Source organism: Typopeltis vanoorti, chromosome 3 (genome assembly GCF_054136105.1).
Source record: "Typopeltis vanoorti isolate ZY-2024b chromosome 3, IOZ_Tvanoo_1.0, whole genome shotgun sequence".
In the NCBI taxonomy this organism is placed as follows: domain Eukaryota; kingdom Metazoa; phylum Arthropoda; class Arachnida; order Uropygi; family Thelyphonidae; genus Typopeltis; species Typopeltis vanoorti.
The window spans coordinates 76,758,082-76,781,712 of NC_143551.1; the positions used below are offsets into that span (position 1 = coordinate 76,758,082).

The 23,631-nt window shown below is 35.2% G+C and overlaps 1 protein-coding gene across 1 annotated transcript in view; it reads right to left on the reverse strand.

Annotated features, from left to right (window-relative positions):
- Nucleotides 1–23,631, reverse strand: part of Phb2 (prohibitin 2) — a 65,098-nt gene continuing 41,467 nt past the window's right edge. The window contains exons 6-8 of the mRNA XM_090415726.1: nt 19,950–20,057; nt 2,678–2,755; nt 1–218 (exon numbers count right to left, since the gene is read on the reverse strand). Of these exons, the coding sequence (XP_090271852.1) occupies nt 114–218; nt 2,678–2,755; nt 19,950–20,057 (291 nt within the window). The 3' untranslated portion in view covers nt 1–113. The remainder of the gene's footprint in view (nt 219–2,677; nt 2,756–19,949; nt 20,058–23,631) is intronic.

Sequence of the window (23,631 nt, forward strand, 5' to 3'; positions counted from 1 at the left end):
TGTTGTTTCAAAGCAGTTTATTTATTTATAAAGGCTACATAAACATATCTACATTGGTCTGTTTTTAATTTCATATGCACTATAGAAAATATTAGCTACATACAGATGTGGATTTATTTCTTTTTCCCAATTATACTAGCAATATCAAAGTCCTTGTCTGCAATATTGAGCATTAATGAGCTCGCATTCAGATATACTCTATTCTGAGAGGAAGCAATCTGCAAATTAAAATATACAGATGAGCTATTGAAATTCACCAATTTTAAATTAATAATTCTACAATGAAGCATTCATTTAAGATCAATCTTAAAAATCAAACTGTTAAACGTGCATGTTTCACAGTAGGGTGTACTAGGCATGTAATCAGAACTTGCACTGCCTGAGATGTTGCCAATTAAACATGGATGTCTACCCAGTGGTGAGCTGTAAGGGGCACAGCGAGCCCCTTTGTTAAATTTTTCTCAAATTTGCGAGCCTCTTATTCTTCTTGTTTACTTTATTTTTTCAAAAAAAAAAATTGTTTTTTTGAAACATATTAAACGACAAACTCATACGGTAACCTAACAAAAATTAGTCTATTCGGCAGTGTATAGATTATTTGGAAATATTGTTTCAATTCCTCTATAATGAATGTGCCCAAGTTTGAAAATAAAATAAGCACATGTGCTATCTTTACTACTTCTCCCTTCTGGTACCCAATCGTATGGTAAAACCAGTAGCCAATCAAATGTTTTATAAGATTTCATTCTTATTATATTTTGATAATCAAAAAATGTTTTTCTTATGTAAGATAAATTAACTTAGTTGATTGTGTGCAAATATTTCATGTTTAGATCATGAAATATTTGTTTAAAAATGATAGCCTTTAGAGGTTGATTGTCCTCTCATACTTTTTGATTGGAATTTGTATACAAACTGTATTAATAAGAGTTTGTGTGAAATACGTTTTTTTTTTTTTTTCTTGATGATGCGAGCACCTTTGTTAAAATTTCCATAGCTCACTACTGTGTCTACTCCATGTTGCCCTCTATTGTATAGAAGAAATTATTATAGTTGTACTGAAGTTGATGACTGTGTCCTAACTTTTTTGCCTCCATACTTGTCGACGTTAGGTCAGCACTTCATAGCCAATGCTGACTTACAAATAGTCTGACCTATAACATATGGTTTTCTTCCATCTAATCCTACGTAAAAGTGTCCAAAGTGGGGGTCTATCAGTCCTGACTTGCCCTCATGATGATACTGATGGTATTTCTTGCGTTCTGCAAGGCAGATGTTAACAGATCATCCTATCCACGGCAGAGTTACAATAATAGGACCTCAGACCTCTCTCTCTCTACATTTTCCAAAGACTTGTTTAGTGCTCAAAGAAATATGCAAGAAATTTAACTTACTAGCTCGGAACTTTTTTCATAGACTGTTTCTTAATTGCAGCATTCAGCAGAGTCCTGAATTTTATTTTTTTAATAATCTTTGATGATAACTTTACTCCTTCCAACCTTTTCTTCAGATCTTGTCATTTATTCTGTAAAATTTAGTTTAAACTTCTTCACCCCACCCCCATAACATTTGTATATTTGAGTCGTCACATCTGAGACAACTCTGAGATGTGACTTGACTCACATATACAAATGTTAGTTCCTTTTGGAAAACTTTAATAAACATTTTTCATTTCAATACAATATACATAATCCTGCTCAACACCCGGTGTTGATCCGCAACCTATTTCAAACCAACATGAACATGTAGTATCAAAAATAACACAAACTTCTTGTTTAGTGTATGCACACTCCATTTGAATTTATGCATATTTTTGTGTTAGAGCACTGTTAGTACTAGGCAGTCCATGTTTAAGATAAACCTAGCAGGTATTTGCTTACCACTATTGTTAACTTTCTTTTTTATTATTTTTTTCAAAGCATTTTTGTATGTCTAGAATCCATTTCCTACTCTTGTTCCAGATGTCCACAAAAATGACTTAAAAAATTCCTTTACTTCTTTTATAAAATCTTCTGTAGGACCATAGACATTTATTTTGGAATTTGTTCACATTTCTACTTAAATTTGTCTATAATTTAAGAAGTTACCTGCATGTTTAAGCATTGAATACTACTGCTACTCTCTCTCCTTTTTCTGATTCTTAATGATGTATAAAATAATATATTCTCATTAGGAGAATACATTATCTTATACCTGCATATTCCATACTGTTTGGAATTCTAGGATGAAAAAGAAGCATATCATAAGGATGCCCCTTGCCAAAAACTGAAAAATCATTATGAAACTTTTTTACATTCTATATGGGATTCGAACCCAGGTCTTTTTTTAACCAAAGGATATTGTTAATACTGACTGAACTGTGGAGTCTATTGTTTGTTCATCCAAATGGAAGCTCAATAATGGGATATACCATATAAAGGAAAAGATTGCACATTAGGTCAAAAATTCCCAGAAAACTGCTTATAGACTCTGGGGGTTTTTTCCAGGTTACCTAATTGGTTAATCTGGGTTTCAGAAATAACGAGAAACTGTCTGCTTTTTCTTTTTTAAAAAAAAAAAAAATACTTTGATCCTTTTCACTATCCTAATGAGATGGCAAGAAGAACTTTCCCTCTTGTTTTTTTAATAAGGATTATTGAATCAAATATCAAAATTCAAGCTCTACATGAATACTTACTGTTCTGGCAATGTTCTGTGCAGCACGTATCTTTCTTAATTTAAGATATCCAGGGTTTAGCATGATTGATTCTCCTAAGTAATGCAGTTAAGGATTATTATAAAGCATTTAAATAAAAATCTGGGGAAAATGTTGCATTAATTACAAAATTATTTACCAGCATTTGTGACTTGCAATGTCATTATTTTTAAATAAAGGAAAAGCAAAAAATGATGAATTGCTTTATAAATTGTATCTTAAGTCTCTTCACTAAGTGTCTTCTTTCTTTTTTTTTCTATTAAAACACCAACTACTAACCAAATTAGTTCACATCACAGTTATAGCTGTGATATGAACTTGGGTCTTGAACTACTGGCTTAAGATACAGAAATTTAAATCATTCAGTATGATCTGAATATTATTCTTCACAACAATATAAACAACCCAGACATCACTAGTGAATTTAAATCCCCACCCACACACACACACAAAAGTGAACTAAACAGTTTGGAAGGAACTGTCAATCTCTCATTTTATAATTTATAATGAAAATCTTGTGTTGTGTGTGAACCAAGAACAAACCACTTAAAACGGAAGGCATTTTATAGTCCAGAAATGGGTTCTACTTAGTAATTAAAAAAATGGATCCACTCCTATGAATAAAATATACAATAACATCAACTCTTCAAGTCAAGTTACTCCTGGAAAGAGTTGAATATGAAAATCACAAACTTTTAAACAAAAAAAAAAAAAAAAATAACTGGTGTTGTAACAATTTCTGCTATCTGGCTACTCTAAACATCTGTTTCCTTTGTGAATGGAAAAGCTGCATGAAACATGAGCAATGGCATAAAAAGGAATGGCCAGTAAAAAGCACTTTACATTTCTAAAAACAGTAAAAACCATTTTGGTACTAAATCCTGAAAAAAATTCAATTTCTTTACCACTACATATTAAGATGGGAATAGAAACCATTTATCAAAGCTTCGAAGAAAGATTGGGATAGCATCAAATTCATTTACAATAAATTGTTTGGCATTCCTTAGAGGAAAAAAATCATTATCATCAATTCCTAATATCTACTACATAAGTTTACATTTCCTTACCATCGACAATATTCTTCCAAATGAACTTAGTCAAGTCAAATATCAGACTTACATTTGGATTGACTGATATTAGGTCTTTTCCTGCCATCATTTGTATGAAACACCTTTTGATAAGCTTTTCTCTCAAATTCTGTTTGACTGACCATACAATATTAGATTAGCTCTGCTTGCACATTCTTGAATGCTAACAATGTCATGTTCCTTTCTAATATCTTCATTTTTATTAAAACATTGCTCAGAATTATGGTTTGCAGAACCATAATTCTGAGCAATGTTTTGTGTACTACTATCTGACAGTTCAGCTAATTTCTCTTACATTATACTTGACAAGAACTTATATTCTTGTTTTAAACCTTTACTCAAAGTAAGCAAACCAAGTTTCCATGTGAAATATCAATATCCCCATAATGCAGAGCATACTTCTTTCCAGACATGTACATACTGCTATGTACTATGGAAAGAGTCACTACCCACACTAGTTTGATCTCTACTGAAGTCTCCTCAGTGGGAGCTAGACCCAGGAAGATACTAAGGTAAAATCAATGTGGGAGTTATATATTTTCTCAAGGAAGGAAGTGTGCTTTGCATTATGGGATGCTGAGACAATTGATGTAAAGTCAACAGCTTATACATACAAGGACAGTTTTGAAGATAGTTCATGTGTAAACTTAGTTTAAGGATTAAAACAAAAATGCAATTTATTAAGTATAATGTACTTTATAACCAAGAGAAGAAAAAAAATTCCATCATCATGCAGAGTACAGGATGTTATAATAGTAGTAACTAAAAATATTTGCTCCCAGAAATATGTCAAACAAAAACTGAGAGAAGTCCAAATGCAAATATTTTCAAATTTACACACATGTCCAGTAAGCCACTCCACACATCAACATATGGATATTATTTTGTTCCTGTTTTAATTAGTTTATATTTACCACTGCCCCATGTTTAAACACCTTGCAGTACATGTACTCTGTTCACAATGTGCAGGCAAACTGAACCAAGAAGCATTTGAGGTGTGAGCTTGTTGTATACCCAGGCTAAAAGTTAAAGAGCCACATTTACATGCATCAAAGAGCTGAATGCAGCTTGTGGGCCACACATTGCCAACCCCTGACCAAGAACATAGTCTTCCTCTGGATCTGTTTTTCCTGTACCACTTGTTTAGCTAACCTTTTCTGCCTCAGATTAGCTCACACATTCCTGAATGCTAAATATCCTCATTTTTAATATGGTTCTACCAATAATGCCATCTGTTCACTCCCCTAATTTTTCTCAGAACTGTCATATCTATACTCTAGTCTTTAAGTGCTTTATTTCTTACCCAGCTCTTAGATCCACACATTACAAGTGGTTTGAACATTGTCCAATATACAGCTAGTTTAGTGTTTTGACTAATTTCTCAATTAGTTATTCCATCTAAATTTATTCAATTGACTCCCTACTATGCCCATTATGCTAATTCTGTTGTCCATTCATATTTATATTGCTATCTTCATAAAAATTACACCTAAATAGCTAAAATGTTTTGCATTTCTTACAGATTCTTCATTCAGGATGCAGTCTTCAGTGCTCCTATGTATGTATATTTATGGTCTTTGTCTTTTTAGGAAGATGGTTTGATGTTAAATCAGGTCTGAGACAAGATATGCATTATCTCCACTGGATTACAATATGAAAAATAGTAGTATTTAACCTGATATCAAAATTAGATATCTTAATCTCAGCATTTTACTTTATGCAGTTAAAGTTATACTTCTATGTAAATCCAGTATTAGTCTACAAGATTCCCTGGCAAAATTGAATAACTGTTGTAATAAATTTTGTATGAAAAATCGGCAATAAAATGACAAAGACAATGAAAAAGGCAGAAACATTGAAAACATCAACTGCATCCTGAATGGAGAACCAATAGAACAAATAAAATATTTCAGCTATGTAGGCACAATTTTTACTGAAGATGGTGAATTAAATATGGAAAGATACAATAGAATTATCAAAGCTGGTGTGGTAAGAATCAACTGATTAAATTTATATGAAATGAGAGAAATTAGTCAAAACACTAAAAAAGTTGTGCACAAGCATGTGCTCATATGAATTTAACTTATGGATCTCAGAGCTCAGAAATAAAGTGCTTGATCAAAGACAGGAGAACCACAGATGTGAGAATTCTGAGAATCTGAGATGACCCAGCGGGATAAATTGGATTGTCTTGGCTGTTTGGTTGATGTTCTAAAGATGCAAGCTTCCCAAATTTGACTGCTGACCCACTACTTAATTTTTATGATAATAATGGGTAGAGAAAACATTTCCTTTATGTTTAGCTGTTTTTTTCCCTCTTTCATTAATAATGTTTACTATTAATGAAAATCATTACTATTATTTTGTACTTGTTGAAATTCATTTACAAATATAACAGGAGAAACTGCCATCATTGTGACACAAAAGGCAATAACTTTACTCTGTGTGTGTGTTTAGTTCAGTAGATGTAAATAACAGCAGCTAACTATGCTTGGGTAAAGGATTACCGAATTACATCAGAACATTACTCAATGCACCCTATTATTATACGAGATGATTTACTGCTACAAGCACTAGAATTTAAATAAATGTATGATTCAGCTATACTTGTGTTTGCATAGCTGCAATGGTAACTTCCACAATGCTAATGATTGTAGTCTTAACTGCAAACTTTTTTTTACCACTTTTCAAATGATCCTTATAAAAAAAAAAAAAACTTGGGTTTAATTCTATGGCTATGAAAAATTGGCTTCAGAACACACACACACACACACACACACACCATATATGAAGGAATGCTAATTAGAATTAGGAACTTTGTCTGACATGCCTCTAGTTGCTCGATTTCCAGACAGAAATTCTCTTAAGGAATCATTAGGGGATTTATTTATTCTCCATACTCATGAAAATAAGGAAGATTTGAGTAAATTATTTATATGAAAATTTACTCAACTTTGTAAGAAGATCCAAACTTCTTTGGTTCCCAATTAAACTTAACTATGCAAATATTAAAATATACTATCAATATAATATAATTATTTAATATTTTACACCTTGCTGTTTCTTAAATTAAAAAAAAAAAAGCATATATATACAGATATAGTAACACCATCAGATTACTAAAGAAGTCTTCATAGCAACACTGGCCACTTTCCAAATGCCCCCCCCCCCAAAAAAAAAAAAACTCCCCCACCTTAAAACCCTTCTTACGTATAATGTAGTACTTTCTTTTAGTGGAGTAGCAAACACTTTAATGCGCTCTAAATTAAAAAGGAAGTACTGCTAATTTATGTCTGCGTTTACTGCACTAAGGTATTACCTTCAACTAAGTACCAAGATTCACAAACAAAATATTTGCTCAGGTATGGCCAGTGGCTGCAGGAGCTATAAATCATCATCTGGTGTATAGTTTGATATAAGCTGCTTATATAGTATGAAATTTACTATTGTCAACTCATACAAATTTGTTCTAAGATCAGAAACAATTACAGTGTTTGCTAAAGTGAATTTCCTTTGGTATTGGCACTCAGGTTATAGATCTTTGGCAAGGAATTTTCAGCAGTTTATTATAGCTTATTCAAGTGTGTGTGTGTGTGTGTGTGTGTGTGTGTGTTATTAAGAGAGATCTCTAGGGAATCATCAGAGGCCACATACTACACACACACCAGCTATTCATACTTATTCTTGCTTGAATTCATTCACACTGCTTGCACAACATCCAATGGCAATCCATTCCAATCATGCACTACCCTATGAGAGAAAAATTTAGTCCTCACCCCTTCTTAGCAGAATTCATTCTCAGCTTCCAAGGCTTCTCTGTTGTCCTTTTCCCACCCTCCATAAAATGAAAAATTCCATCAAATGAAATCACGTATGACCCTTTCAGACGTTTATACATCTCAATCATATCACCCCTCTTTCAACTTTTTGCTAGTGTCTGCAGTCTACAAATTCTCAATCTGTCTTCATAATCTGCATTTCACAACCCTCATATTTTTAACAATGGAAACTAGGATACAGACCTGCGTACAATAGTCCAAGTGATGTCTTATCAAGGCCTTGTAAAGAGGCAAAATGACATCCTTATCTTTATATGTCAAAGTTAGTTTCAGCATTGCAATCATCTTTTGACTTGTATTTGCAATTGTTATGTCTCTGTATTTTCGTTTCTTTATTAGAGTACGTATTTAGTATGATCAAATTTTGATCCAGTTCTCTCTATATCCTTCTACCTCAATTTTATATCTTTCTCCTTAATATATAACCTGTGGTTGACCCCCTAGGGATATTTCCTCTTCAGAAACTGGCAAATTTATATTTTAACTGCAGCAGCCAGCTTCCTATAACAAGAATATAATTCAGGCTCAGGGAAATATTCCTAGGTTTTAGGCATATAAGTTAATCTAAATTCACACGCGAGTATATAGATCTCGGTTCCTTGCAGTTGTGACCTAAGATCTAACCTCTATTATATAATTTTCTAAACTCTTCCCGTTATTTGGTTCGAATTTTATAAGTGGTAGGTTGACACTTCGAATTCAGGCAAGACTCGGGTTCAAATAACAAAACATGTTTATTAATGCTAAAAGAAAGGTATGCAAAATCTTGTACAGAAGTTATCAAACTTCTGCATTGCTAGCTAAGTAAATGTCTTATGCTTATCTACACAAACTGTTCAATACTAATCTGACTTTCTCACATAAACTGACATGCAAAATCATGTAATACAAATGGATAATTTAAACAATGTTACACTCGAGCCAAGTAAAATTCACATTTTACTTTAAATAGATACTTCTCAAATCATTTCTCTCATAGTTAAGTTTACTCAATTAACAAAGGATTTTCTATTTCAATCATATACACGTTAGAGATTTATGATATGCAATTCTTTCTAATAGAATTGATTGTATTAATTACTCCATCCTATCAAAGTTCTCTAAAATGTCCTCAGTCTTGCTTTATCAAGACACAAATTCTACCTTCAAGCAATCTCAAGATATAAAATAAAACAGAAGAATCTTTACTTCACCAAGTCCTTCCGAAGGTCTATTAGCTGCCACGTGTTGTTCGGATCATCCTTTGTCTTGTGGCTGAGTTGTTCCATTCTCTGCTACCGGACACAAATCAAGAAATGGCTGTTGCTACGAGATTTCTCCGCTCGCTCTGGTGGGTCGTTCAGCATTTGGCACCATTCTGCATGAGCTGTTGCTTCTCGTACAGATCAACGCGGAATACCTCTCGACGCAGGTCATGAATACAGCTGGCTGTCGTCAACATAGCACCCTCGGCTTGTCCTATTTCCGATCACTCGCCGAGATTCCTCGATCTCCAAAATCTCCGAAGAAAACAGGAAAAAAGTCTCAAGTTTGGCGTTGCCTTAAATACCTTTTGTCAGCGCCCTCTTTTCTGTATTGTTTTTCGCACGATCCATAGCTTACATTGCCCTTAGGTTGATCCCCTTGCTTTCCCTCCTTGTTATCAGGTTTTGTTTTCGAGGAAAGGCACTTACGTCAGCCTTCCCCGTAAGCTACAGCCTTCGGCATTACGACAGGTACTTGCGGCTTAGACATAACCATTGATCCTATTAGTCATTTCTTACAAAAAAAGAGGGCGTTGATCATTCTTCAAGTACTGCTGCAGAATGATTTAAATCAGGAATGCTGAATATCAGCAGCATTCCACTACCTATCTTTGCATCATCAGCAAATAGCTGTAAGCCACCTATCAAATCCTTCCCAATATCATTAATGTGCAGATTGAATAAGTGGACCAAGGACTGATCCATCTGGTACACTACTAGTTACTAGTAGATTCACGCTCCCTATATATATGACTTTTTGATATTTGCCAGTCAGGCATCCTCTTATCCAAGTCAATAGTTTGGAATCCAACCTCATATTCTCCAATTTACGCAACAGTATTCCATGATGAAATCTATCAAAAGCCTTCGCAAACTCCAAAAGTATCAAGCTGTATCCATTCCATTTGTCTAATTCACTGGTAACATTATTATAGAATGTGAGCAAGTTACTAAAATATGACCTCCCCTTAGTAAACCCATGCCGTTCATTGCAAAGCTGAGATTCACTGTCAACCCATTTCTTAATGTGAGCCCTAACCAACTTTGCTAAAATCTTCATTACCACTCCTGAGATACTGATCAGGTGATAGTTGGACACAGCAGTCTTTGTACTACCCTTGTGCAATGGGATTACCATACATTCTTTCCATTCCTGCAGAATTTTCCCTGTTCTGAGGCTCAAATTACACAGCTTGGTTAAAGGAATAGCTGGTTCAGCTGAACACTCTTTTAGCACCTATGCTGATATCCAATCAGTCCCTATTGATGAATTCTTATTCATTTTGTGCAACAGCTCTAATACCTCCTCTTCATACACCTGAGTTTCTTCAGAAGAGGTAGTAGTGAACTCAATGTTGCATACGCCATTTGCAAAATGGGCACTCATTAGTTCAACAACCTGGTCTGCATCTGTCACCCTCGCATGCATTCAGAAGAGTTAGTCTTTCATATTTGTTCTTTCTTTTATTTGCAGCATATCAATAGAATTCTTGTGGGTTGTCTTTAGCTTACAGAACCAGTTTCTTTTCACACTCAGACTTAGCTTTCTGAACAACAGTTGTAACTCTTGACCTTCTGATAATGGACATCATCCTTATGCAGACGGTATTCCTTCCCCATCATCCATTTTTTACAAATCTCTTGCTTAATAAGACTACACATCCATTTGATTCCTACCTTATTTATTCTACAAACCCTCAGGACATATTCTGATATTGCCGCATCATTTAAGTATTGTTTAAATGCTTCCCATGCACTGTCGATATTCTTCAGCAACCAATACCATTCGGCTGAACTCGGTATATTCCTCAGTTGGTCATAATTTCTTGCTTTGTAGGTTTAGCAGTAACCTTTTCTGAATGGAACATTCATGAACTTCATAGTCACTACCCAAGCGAGTACTGCACACGATCACTGTAACCAACTGGAGAAATAGCTACATCTTTAACTGAAATGCCCTCTGATACTATAATCAAATCTAACACTCTATGACCTCGATTTGATCACTTTCATTCTTCTCATGAGTTTTACTGCTACCAAATCAATATTTGGATGATTAAAGTCTCCCATTACAATTACTCTTTTTGCACCCATTGTCTCTATTTGGTGATGCATTTCTACATTTCTACATTACTACCAACTGATCCACCAGGTCTGTAACAACACCCCACTATGTAATTGATCTTGTTAGATTCCATCTCACACCAGATGGCTTCAAATTCACTACCACTTGTACTATTACTAGTACTGCAATCATAGACCTCAACACTAACTTAATTCAAGTCATCCGATATCATTAGCAGCACATCCCCTCCTCTCCTGTCTATCCTTCCTAGAAATACTGTATCCTTTACTCAATACCAGTTAGTATGTCTGATTCTGATAGCCAGGTCTCACTACTTCCCACAATCTGAAGTCCCAACATATTGATCAAGACAACAAACTCTACCCTTTGTTTCCGATTCTCCTAGCATTCGTGTACAGACAAGATAATCTACCTGCATGTTCTTTTGTACAGTCAACCCTCCTACAACACGGTACTCTTATAACACAGTTTCCATATAACGCGGAGCCAAAATTGCGACAGCCCTCCTGTAACGCGGTTTCCGTTCAACAACATTCCATCAACTTAATTGGTTTAAGAAGATTCTCTATAGCATGAATTTATCTATGTGTTAAATTTTTACAGTTGAAATTAACGGGGAATTCCCTTCTTTTTGGTGAAGGTACATCACCATTTTCCAATTTCAGTTATCAGGGAATTCCCCTATAAGCGAAGAAACAATGTGAAATTGTTCACAGTGCTCTGCTTTAATGCTTAAAATAGACTGTATGATTGGCTTTTGCGTATTTGCGTGAATTTTTTTATCCAATAGTGCTGCCGAACTTTCGCTGTTGCAACCACCCACTTTGTCATCAATTTTAAGTGCAACTTAGTAGGAAACTGTCTGTAAATCCATGCAGACGTACATATCACGATTAGTGTTCAATAAAGTGCCTTTTGCTAGCTTAATTTGTGTTATCGTAATTGGACAAACACAATACTGTAGGTAATATTTTTTATTTGTTGTAATATAATAATAATAAAATAATTGTTAACCCCAAGTTTTTGCATAATGTCAGACACAAAAGAAACAAGAAAACAGTTAAAAAGAAAGTTTATATCTCTTGCGGACAAAATCCAAATTTTAAATCGTTTAAAGGGTGGTTCCCATATAACGTGGTACGAATCAATCTGATTCATACTAATTCTGAGTTTCTTATAGCGCGGTTTCCATATAACGCGCCACGAATTAACCTGGTTTGCACATTAAATCTGAGTTTCTTATAACACAGTTTCCATATAACGCGGTACGAATTAATCGCGTTATAGGAGGGTTGACTGTATACTGTTGTCTGCAGTGTGCATGACACAAACTTGCAGATCTCTATTCTTCTCTAGTACCTTATACATGTAGACATCTTTGATAGGTCCAAACCAGATGAACATAGTTGAAATTGTTCTCTCCTCATAATCATATCCATGATTATATAACATTTTGCTCTTACACCCAAGTTCTCACTATTCCTCCCATTATAATTTAGTTTCCCTGACTACGTGTTGTCTCATACCAATTATTAGTTTTACAAGACTCCTGATACCAAATACACTGAGATGCATGCCATCCCTCTTATACATATCTAATCTTTCCTTAAATTCATTCCACACATCCAAAAAAACTCGCATCCATTTTTTCTAGGCAGCCAACGCTTTGAATCGTTTGCCATCATTCATAACCCCTTCTTCTTATTTCATTTTATCATACTGAGGTAATATATTTACTATTTTCACTTTCTCACTCTTCTTTTGTATACCCATTACCTTTAAAGGTAATGGATCTGCTCCATAAAATTAACATAATACAAGAAATATTGTATTATCCAGCAGCAGTAGTATATATTTGTTGGTATTCATCCTTCCTGGCACTATTAACCAAACCAAGCGCATGTCACTAAAAAAAACTCTGGACCTCTATCAAATTCTAAAGCAGATCAAGAATTGGACATAAGGCATTACTCACTCATCCATCCATCCTGAAAATGGCAAAGCATGATTCACCTCTCAATAGACTCAAGAGTGTTGTAAGAACCAATGAGAAGGTTCTTTATACCAAGTAGTCTGCACTGTTGATTAGCATGTTTGAGTTCTGTGAAACTGAATGGACAGATGAGTGGGAGAATACCTTATGCCCAGTTTTTCATTCTAATTAAAGTTTGGCAGAAGTATAATGGTCCAGAGCTGTTTCTTGTTATATGGGCTTTGACCATTAGCAACAGTGCCAGGAAGGATGAATGCCAAAAAATATACAATACCTCTGGATAATGCAATGACTCCTATATTATTACAGTTTTATGGAACAGATCCACAAACCTGAATCCCTATGTTCTTTTAATTTGTGACTAATCATTTCATTTCCATATTCGATTGCTCAGATTAGATTTCATTATCACCTTTGTTCCCAGTGTTAGTTTTCCATCTTCCTGTGCATTTCTTGGCTGGAATGGCACTCTCATACTTTCACTGGTTGATGATTTTGGATCATGTAGTCTTTAAAAAATATGATGAATTGAAAGACTTCTGAGATATCCTCTGATATCACTTCTTTATGAGACTAAGTCCACCTACTACTGACAGTATACAGATGTATAACCAATTCTGAGGTTATCCATTTGTGTTACTTAGCAGTAAATACCATGTCACATATAGCTTATACATCATCATCAAATTCCTGTCATGTACCCTCAAGGGGTATACAGGATATGATAGTATTACATGATAAATTTACATCATTACTAACTTCCTATCTACAATTTTCCTCCAAATCAGTCTGTTCCTTGTCAAGACTCCAACATTATCAGATCTTATATTTCTATCGTCTAAGGCACTTTGTACCATATCAATCCACCTATATCTTGGTCTTCCTCTGGGTCGTTTTGCTGCCAACCTGGCAGAGAACTCTTGTTTTGCTAATTCTGTTTAAGTGACCATACCATCTGAGATTAGCTCTGCTAATGCATTCCTGGATGTTGACAATGTCAAGTTCTTTTTTAATATCCTCGTTTTTAATATGATATTGCCATTGATGCCATCTGTTCATGCCTATAATCTTTCTCAGGACTCTCATATTTGTGGTCTCTAGTCTTTGGTCAAGCGTTTTACTTCTGACCCAGCTCTCAGATCCATAAGTTAAAACTGGTTTGAACACTGCCTTGTTTACAGCTAATTTAGTGTTCCTACTAATTTCTCTCATTCTATATGAATTTATTCAATTAACTTCCCACCATACCAGCTTTGCTGATTCTGTTGTCTATTTCTATATTTAATTTACCATCTTCAGTAAAAATCTTGCCTAAGTAGCTGAAATGTTTCACTTGATCCACAGGTTCTCCATTCACAACACAGTTGACATTTTCAATGATTCTGTATATTTTCATTATCTTTGTCTTTTTATTGCTGACCTTCATACCATATCTATTACAACAGCTATTCAATTTAGTCATAGAATCTTGCAGACTTGTAGCTGATTTATTTAGAAGTACAACACCATCCGCATAAAAGAAAGAGCTGACATTAACATCTCCAATTTTGATATCATGTTTAATACCACTTTCCTTCATAATGTGATCCATATAGATAATGAATAACAGAGGGAATAATGTACATCCTTGTCTCACACCAGATTTAACATTAAACCATCTTCCTGTACTTCCTTCAATTCTAAATGCTGACTGACAACCCAAATAAAGACTAAGTATTGCTTAATATAATGACCCATTGACACCATATAACTGTAGTGTATTGAATAGCTTCTCTCTTGTCACCTTGTCATATGCCTTTTCCAAATCGACAAAACTTAAATACAGATCTCTGTTATATTCCCATGCTTTGTCGACTATTTGTCGTAAAGTGAAGATCTATTTGGCCTGAATCCAGCTTGTTCTTCACCAAGCTTTTCTTCCACAATTCTTCTCAACCGTTTCTCAAGTATACTTGCATAGATTTTGCCAGGAACACTCAATAGGGAAATACCTCTGTAATTCTCACATTCAGTTTTATTTCCCTTTTTTATATATGGGTACTATGAGAGCTCTACTCCAATCATCGGGAATTCGTCCCTCTGTCCAGGCTTTCTGAACTATGCAGTGCAGCCACTGTAAGATTCTTATACCACCATACTTCAGCATTTCTGGTCGAATATCATCTACTCGCTGCCTTTCCACATTTCAAGCCTTTGATGGCTTTTTCTACTTCAAGTATGGATATGTATTCCTGACTGCATGCCTGGTCAGTGTTTTTTTACCACCGTGCTGTCATCACTGCTTGTTTCATTTAGCAGTTTTTCAAAGTAATTACTCCATACTTCAAGGATATCTTTTTCTCCCGTCTTCATGTCACCTTTATCATCTCTAACTCCTTTTACAGCACTCTTTCCTCCATTCCTAAGCTTCTTCAACAACCTCCAGAATATTTTGCCACCTTCTTGATATTTATTTTCTATATTCTTGCCAAAGTCCTCCCATGACTTTTGTTTAGCTAGTTTTACCCAGTGTTTAGCATTCTTGCATTTGTCTCTATATTCTCTAAGAGCACAAGCTGACTTATTTGACAGGAACTTTTGATATGCTTTCTTCTTTTCCTACACTGCCTCTTTAACTTCCTGTGTCCAACAGGGAGTTCTGATTTTTTTTTATGCTTGCAGACAACCTCATCACATGCCTCTCTGGCAGAATCAATCAATGTTTTCTTCAGAGTTTGCCACTGAATCTCCAAGGTTTGATTCCTGCTCTCAAACTCTTTCATTTTTTCTTCAATAATCTTTGTGTATTTTAGTCTACAGTTCGCATCTGAGAGCTGCTCAACTTTTATTCGCTTTAAAACTTTCTTACATGTTATTCTTTTCAATATGAAATTGAATTTTATCCTGCTCAAGACTAAATAGTGATCACTTCCAATTTCAAATCCTCTGTACACTCTGGTGTCCTGCACCAGGGAGAAAACATCACTATCAACAATAACATAGTCAATGAGACTTTTCTTATTCCTTGCCTCTTCTCTCCATGTGAATTTGTGCACATTTTTATGTTGGAACATGGTGTTAGTAATAACCAGTCCATGTCCTGAGCAGAAATCCAACAGATATTTGCCGTTATTATTAGCTTTGCTCTTTTCTCCAAATTTTCCCAAAATATTTTTGTATGTCTCACAATCATTTCCTACTCTGCTATTTAGATCCCCAACAAGGACCAACTTTTCTTTTTTCATTGTGTCAGTTGCTTTTTCTAAAGCCTGAAAAAATTCCTCCACTTCTACCTTAGCAGAACCTTCTGTGGGACCATAGGCACAAATAAGTCTCATTGTCCAGTTCCCCATTCTCATATTTGCCCACATTACTCTACTTGAGACTGACTGCCATTCAAGAAGATTAGCTTCATATTTTGTGTTGAATACTATGGCTACTCCTTCTTTTCCTTGATCGTCATTGCCTGAATATAACATTTTGTATTTATTGCTCAGAAAGATCTCACCAGTTTTTGTCTTTTTTGTTTCAGTCACCCCTATTATGTCGATCTGGTACATATCCAATTCCTCAGCTAGCTCCATTTGTTTGACATTCAGGCTTCTTACGTTCATAGTACCGATCTTTAACTCTGGTGATGTTGAGTTGTGGTTTGTTTTCAGATTTGTTCCAGTAGCTCACTTTTCGCTGTTCGCCCTGGCGAAAACAACGGGGGCCTTGTTTAACCGGGCGACGCGCTCAGCCGTCATGAAATTTTGTCATGTCGTACCATCATATTTTATTTTGGTTTAACCAATAAGAATACAATTTGGTCAGCTAAATCCCAAATTGCAAGCCCATCCTTATTCGTTCAGTATCCAAGTAGATACCCAACAGGGTGCACCATGAGAAGGTGAGGATTGGACATTAGGTCAGAAGCCCTGGTCGGTTCTCTGCATTCCGTTAAAGGCTATGTCGAGGTCTCCTCTCAGTTATACAGCTTTGACCCTTAAGTACCCCCATATGGCCTATACATACCTATTTATTTATTTGTATGGCATAAATAAAATGCAGTACAATTCATTGTCATTTTAAAAACATATAAAATTAAAAGGTTATATCAACATTACTCGAATAGTTCTGAGCTTCGGGAGTAGCACTTAAAAAGTCCGATTTGTCTCCTGAACATGCTTTAAGATAACACTGGACCACAATATGGCCCACTGTTTGTCTTTGAGCTCCACAGCCACAATGTGGGGACAGTCCTTTACCCCATTTAAAAAGTATGTCTGCACATACACCATGACCAGTTCGTATTCTGCTAAGCTGAGTTCAGGATTTTCATGGAAGATTTGAGCAAGCATCAAAACTTTCTAATTTGTTGAGAAAAAAATTTTGTAATATCATCTGTCTAGCTCTCCCACTGTTCTTGCCACTTTTTCTTCAGGTTGAAGTTAGATTGTAGTAGTTGTTGGGCTAGTTGTAGTGGGTGGATGTCTCGATCTTAATTGTTGTACACTTAAGTCTTGGAGATATAAGTGTATTGGTAGGGCTGTGTTCTCCATGATTTTCTTGTACTCCGGTAAGAGAGCTTTATACATACTTATAAGTATGTTTTATTACAAAAGAGGAGCTCCCCAATATTTATTTCAATATAGCGTATAAAAGGAATAATACCATTTGTAACCATTTTACCACAACAAAAAGCACCCCCCCCCCAAAATAAACCATCCCATGAAGATTAATAATACAAAAAAGTTGCATATCAACTTCACCCACATTCACAGGCTTAACAACAATATAAATGATGTGCAACAGCCACTCAGTCATCCAAACCAAACCCGCTATCAATCTCAAATGTCCAAACTACACAATTCCTTCCATCACAAGAGGGAGGCAGATATCATGGTGGGATTAGTCAGGTGACAACCATATCTGAAAATGCCAAATGAATTGACTCCTCCCCAATCATCTGACCTGTTTTGGCTCAAAATTTTCTTACCAAATGTTAAATTGATGTCAACATCACTCTACAAAATTCTGATAACCACTCATTTTGAATACCAATCCGTAAAGCTTAATTTTCTGCACTTCAAATACCCAAACAGTGCAATCATCTGAACTAATTACTTGAATGTCCACAAATGAAACTGGCTTCCCCAATTCCACTGATCAAGGTGGTAGGGACAGCAAGCTATTTGTGTTAGCAATGACCTAACACAGATTGTCCATCTACTCAGTAGAATATCAGATAATCATTAGCATTCTTGATTTTTTTTCTTAACAAGCTCTTCTTCCAAAATATGTTGAAGATGCTAGTTCTCTTCTTGGTAACTAGACCATAACTTCAAATTTTTCTTTACTATGGAGAAAACTGTTCTTTATGTACATAAATGACCTTTGACACTGATCTCAAATCCTATTCATAGTTGTGCTGATGACAATATATTGCTTTCCTCATTAGAGACTTTCTAGAGCACAATCATTTGAAGCTTCAATTGCCATAACCAACTTTGAAGTCAGATCTCCTTACTATTCTTCTGTGGGACAGGAATGAACTTGAATGCCACCAAAATCTCAGAAGAGAGATTCAACAACTTCAATTTCCCTTACTTTAGAGAATATCCTTATCTTGAAACAGTTCCAGATGTATCTTCTTGGGCTGCTTTACACCTCTAGTCTCTCTCTCTCTCTCTCTCCCCCCTCCTGGCATAAACAGATCTCGGCCATAGCTTCTTCAGCCTCCTAAAATTAGCTGCATTTTTATGTTCAAGACACTCCACTTCTTACTTTATACAACTGCTAATACAGAATCCCAAAATTCACTCAACCTTGGAATACTCCTCACTTAGTTATGTTTGCATGTTCGAAACCTCCCCAAGAACGTCCGATGCTATCCAGAAAAGAACAATTCAATTGATTCCCCACCACCACCACCACCACACACACACACACACACACAGAGAGAGAGATTCACTCTAATCACTCCCTCATACACATTCTGGTTTTGCCTTTCTTATATAGGTATGTTTCCATGAACATCAGCTTCTTATTATGCTGAACTAGTAACTATCATTTCTGCATCGTCTTTCAAGACTTGAAGATGGGCAGATGAAAGTCGAGATCCATTTAGTGTCTTCAAACTTTGTGAAAACAAAATAATCCTCTTTCATTACATCTACTGATGTTCTTTGAAACAGCCTTTCTATCTTCTATTTTCTTTAAGAACTATAACCTTCTGCTGTTCAAGAAATATATCAACAGACTCCTTTTTTTTCTTCTTATCTACACAGCATTGTTGGTTTGTGTTGTGATGATATAAATCAAATGTTGTAAATCAGATATCATGCAAGCTCTGGAATCACCTCGACAGAAGTGATATCAATATTAGACTATCAACAGAAAAGAATTGGAGCCCAGCAGAAGAATTATAGAAACACCATAGACATAACTAAATTGTGAAAATTAAAAGCAGATGGTATCCTATGCATAATTTACTGTTAGGGAACAGACAAATCAGCAACATTATTCAGCATTAAAAATTCACATTTTGAAGATAAACTTCTTGAACATGGTCAATTTCAAGCAGAAATGTAGGCAATTTTCAAAATGGGAAATTGATCACAGAATTATTTAGCACCATTGAAGGCTACAGTAAGGAAGAAGTTGCTGGTGAAGTGCTTGGGAAGAATGAAATGCACAAGCTGATCGACTCACATCTATCACAAATAACAAATATATCCCTTGAGGGTATACACTAGAAAATTGCAATGATGTGTATGTAATAAGAGATAATCTATGCATTATATCAAAGATTTACTTTTATATAACATTGCTTATTATAATGTAATATTAAAATCTAAAATAAGATGCTTATGAATTATTAACTGTACAGACAAAGTTAAACATACATTAAGCAGTATCACATGGGATAATTCACTATTCATCTCAACAGAAATCTAACATGTATGGTTATGTGAAGTTTGAAACAGTGATTTTAAAGCATGAACTTATGTGCAACATTCACCACTTCATTAAAAGGATATCATCTTTGCAGCTTCAGCTTCTCCTTCTGCTTGAACAATTTTTTGTTGCCTTTCTTGTTTAGCTTGTTCTACCACAAATGCAGCTCTCTGGGCTTCTTGTTGAGCTACCTATAACAAATGAAATTTTCATCAGATTACTTCAAATACATTATACCACTATAACCCATTATTTTGAAAGCTGTGTAGCCTTTTCCCCCACAAGAATCAAATTAACATTTAGCTACTACTGACCAGGTAAACAATATCAAGTATTTTATTGCAATAAAAAAATAATAATAACCATACAGATTGCTCATTATACAACAACCAGTTTGATTCCTCACAACATAACCAGACTGATCCTGCTGCTTGATATATGAAACGACAACAGGGGAACCAAAGCAGTTTCAAACAATCATAAATATCTCATGTTTTCTGTTTCTCCCCACTAATTTTAATCCTTTTATTGTTGATTTTCATGCTAAATTTCTCACAATTATTTCATTTGGCTAAAGACTCTTGAAAACTTGCAACAGATTTATTCAAGATGATAATGTTATCTTCACAGAGTAAAGAATAATGCTTAATACCTACTATTTGAATATGAGGTTTACTTATTGCTTTCCTTAATGACATAATCCATACAAAAAAAATTGGAAATAGCATAAACCCTTTTCTTCTGGGGGAATACTCATTTTTATTCTGTTATGTATAAGCTATATATTGTTGGGTATCTTTATCATGTTCAAAGGATTTTGTAGTGTTATAAAATTCTAGTTCTGGCAACTCATATTTAGGCTAAATGTAAGTTGTTCTTTGCTAATTTCAAACATGTTCACATAAATTTGTTCTGGTACACTTTTAAGGAAATTCATCTGTAATCTTCATATTCAGTTTTATATAATTTTTATATGAAGTAGTATGTTTTATATAAAGTAGTATAATGATATTGCCACTTCAATCATCGGGTGTATTCACAATCTTGCGACTGTTGCCAACTGGACTGGGCAGTGTAATAAAAAATAAAAAGAAATAAAAAATTTAAAAAAAACTTTTACATTCACCACCACATTCAGTATTCCAACATTCTGTTTGCTTTTTCTATGTTAAATATTGATTGGGGAGGGGGGGGGGGGGGGGTGCTTAAGGGTCAAAGCTGTATAACTGAGAGGAGACCTCCACATAGCCTTTAAAGGAATGCGGAGAACCGACCAGGGCTTCTGACCTAATGTCCAATCCTCACCTTCTCGTGGTGCACCCTGTTGAGTATCTACTTGGATACTGAACGAACGAGGATGGGCTGGTAATTTGGGATTTAGCCTGCCAAATTGTATTCTTATTGGTTAAATCAAAATAAAAAATGATGGTACAACATGACAAAATTTCATGCCGACTGGGGCGTCGCCCGGTTAAACAGGGCCTCCATTGTTTTCGCCAGGAAACCAGGGCGAACAGCGAAAAGTCAGCTACTGGAACAAATCTGAAAACAAACCCCAACTCAACATCACCAGAGTTAAAGATCGGTACTATCAACGTAAGAAGCCTAAATGGCAAAGAAATGGAGCTAGCGGTGGAATTAGATAAGTACCAGATCGACATAATAGGGGTGACTGAAACAAAAAAGACAAGATCTTTCTGAGCAATAAATACAAAATGTTATATTCAGGCAATGACGATCAAGGAAAAGAAGGAGTAGCCATAGTATTCAACACAAAATATGAAGCTAATCTTCTTGAATGGCAGTCAGTCTCAAGTAGAGTAATGTGGGCAAATATGAGAATGGGGAACTGGACAATGAGACTTATTTGTGCCTATGGTCCCACAGAAGGTTCTACTAAGGTAGAAGTGGAGGAATTTTTTGAGGCTTTAGAAAAAGCAACTGACACAATGAAAAAGGAAAAGTTGGTCCTTGTTGGGGATCTAAATAGCAGAGTAGGAAATGATTGTGAGACATACAAAAATATTTTGGGAAAATTTGGAGAAAAGAGCAAAGCTAATAATAATGGCAAATATCTGTTGGATTTCTGCTCAGGACATGGACTGGTTATTACTAACACCATGTTCCAACATAAAAATGTGCACAAATTCACATGGAGAGAAGAGGCAAGGAATAAGAAAAGTCTCATTGACTATGTTATTGTTGATAATGATGTTTTCTCCCTGGTGCAGGACACCAGAGTGTACAGAGGATTTGAAGTTGGAAGTGATCACTATTTAGTCTTGAGCAAGATAAAATTGAATTTCATATTGAAAAGAATAACATGTAAGAAAATTTTAAAGCAAATAAAAGTTGAGCAGCTCTCAGATGCGAACTGTAGACTAAAATACAGAAAGATTATTGAAAAGAAAATGAAAGAGTTTAAGAACAGGAATCAAACCTTGGAGATTCAGTGACAAACTCTGAAGAAAACATTGATTGATTCTGCCAGAGAGGCATGTGGTGAGGTTGTCTGCAAGGATAAAAAAAATCAAAACTCCCTGTCAAATAAGTCAGCTTGTGCTCTTAGAGAATATAGAGACAAATGCAAGAATGCTAAACACTGGGTAAAACTAGCTAAACAAAAGTCATGGGAGGACTTTGGCAAGAATATAGAAAATAAATATCAAGAAGGTGGCAAAATATTCTGGAGGTTGTTGAAGAAGCTTAGGAATGGAGGAAAGAGTGCTGTAAAAGGATTTAGAGATGATAAAGGTGACATGAAAACGGGAGAAAAAACATATCTTTGAAGTATGGAGTAATTACTTTGAAAAACTGCTAAATGAAACAAGCAGTGATGATAGCAGAGTGGTAAAAAACACTGACCAGGCATGCAGTCAGGAATACATATCCATACTTGAAGTAGAAAAAGCCATCAAAGGCTCGAAATGTGGAAAGCAGCAGGAGTAGATGATATTCGACCAGAAATGCTGAAGTATGGAGGTATAAGTCTTACAGTGGCTGAACTGCATAGTTCAGGAAGCCAGGACAGAGAGACGAATTTCCCGATGATTGGAGTAGGGCCCTCATAGTACCAATATATAAAAAGGGAAATAAAACTGAATGTGAAAATTACAGAGGTATTTCCCTACTGAGTGTTCCTGGCAAGATCTATGCAAGTATACTTGAGAAACGGTTGAGAAGAATTGTGGAAGAAAAGCTTGGTGAAGAACAAGCTGGATTCAGGCCAAATAAAGGCTGTCAGGATCAGATCTTCACTTTACGACAAATAGTTGAGAAAGCATGGGAATATAACAAAGATCTGTATTTAGGTTTTGTCGATTTGGAAAAGGCATATGACAAGGTGCCAAGAGAGAAGCTATTCAATACGCTGCAGTTATATGGTATCGATGGGGCATTATATCAAGCAATACTCAGTCTTTATTTGAGTTGTAAGTCAGTAGTTAGAAATGAAGGATGTACAGGAAGATGGTTTAATGTTAAATCTGGTGCGAGACAAGGATGTACATTATCCTCTCTGTTTTTCATTATCTATATGGATAACGTTATGAAGGAAAGTTGTATTAAACATGATATCAGAATTGGAGATGTTAATTTCAGCTCTTTGCTTTATGCAGATGATGTTATACTTCTAAATAAATCTGCTACAAGTCTGCAATAAAAAGACAAAGACAATGAAAATAGGCAGAATCACTGAAAATGTCAACTGTGTTGTAAATGGAGAACTTGTGGAACAAGTAAAACATTTCAGCTACTTAGGCACGA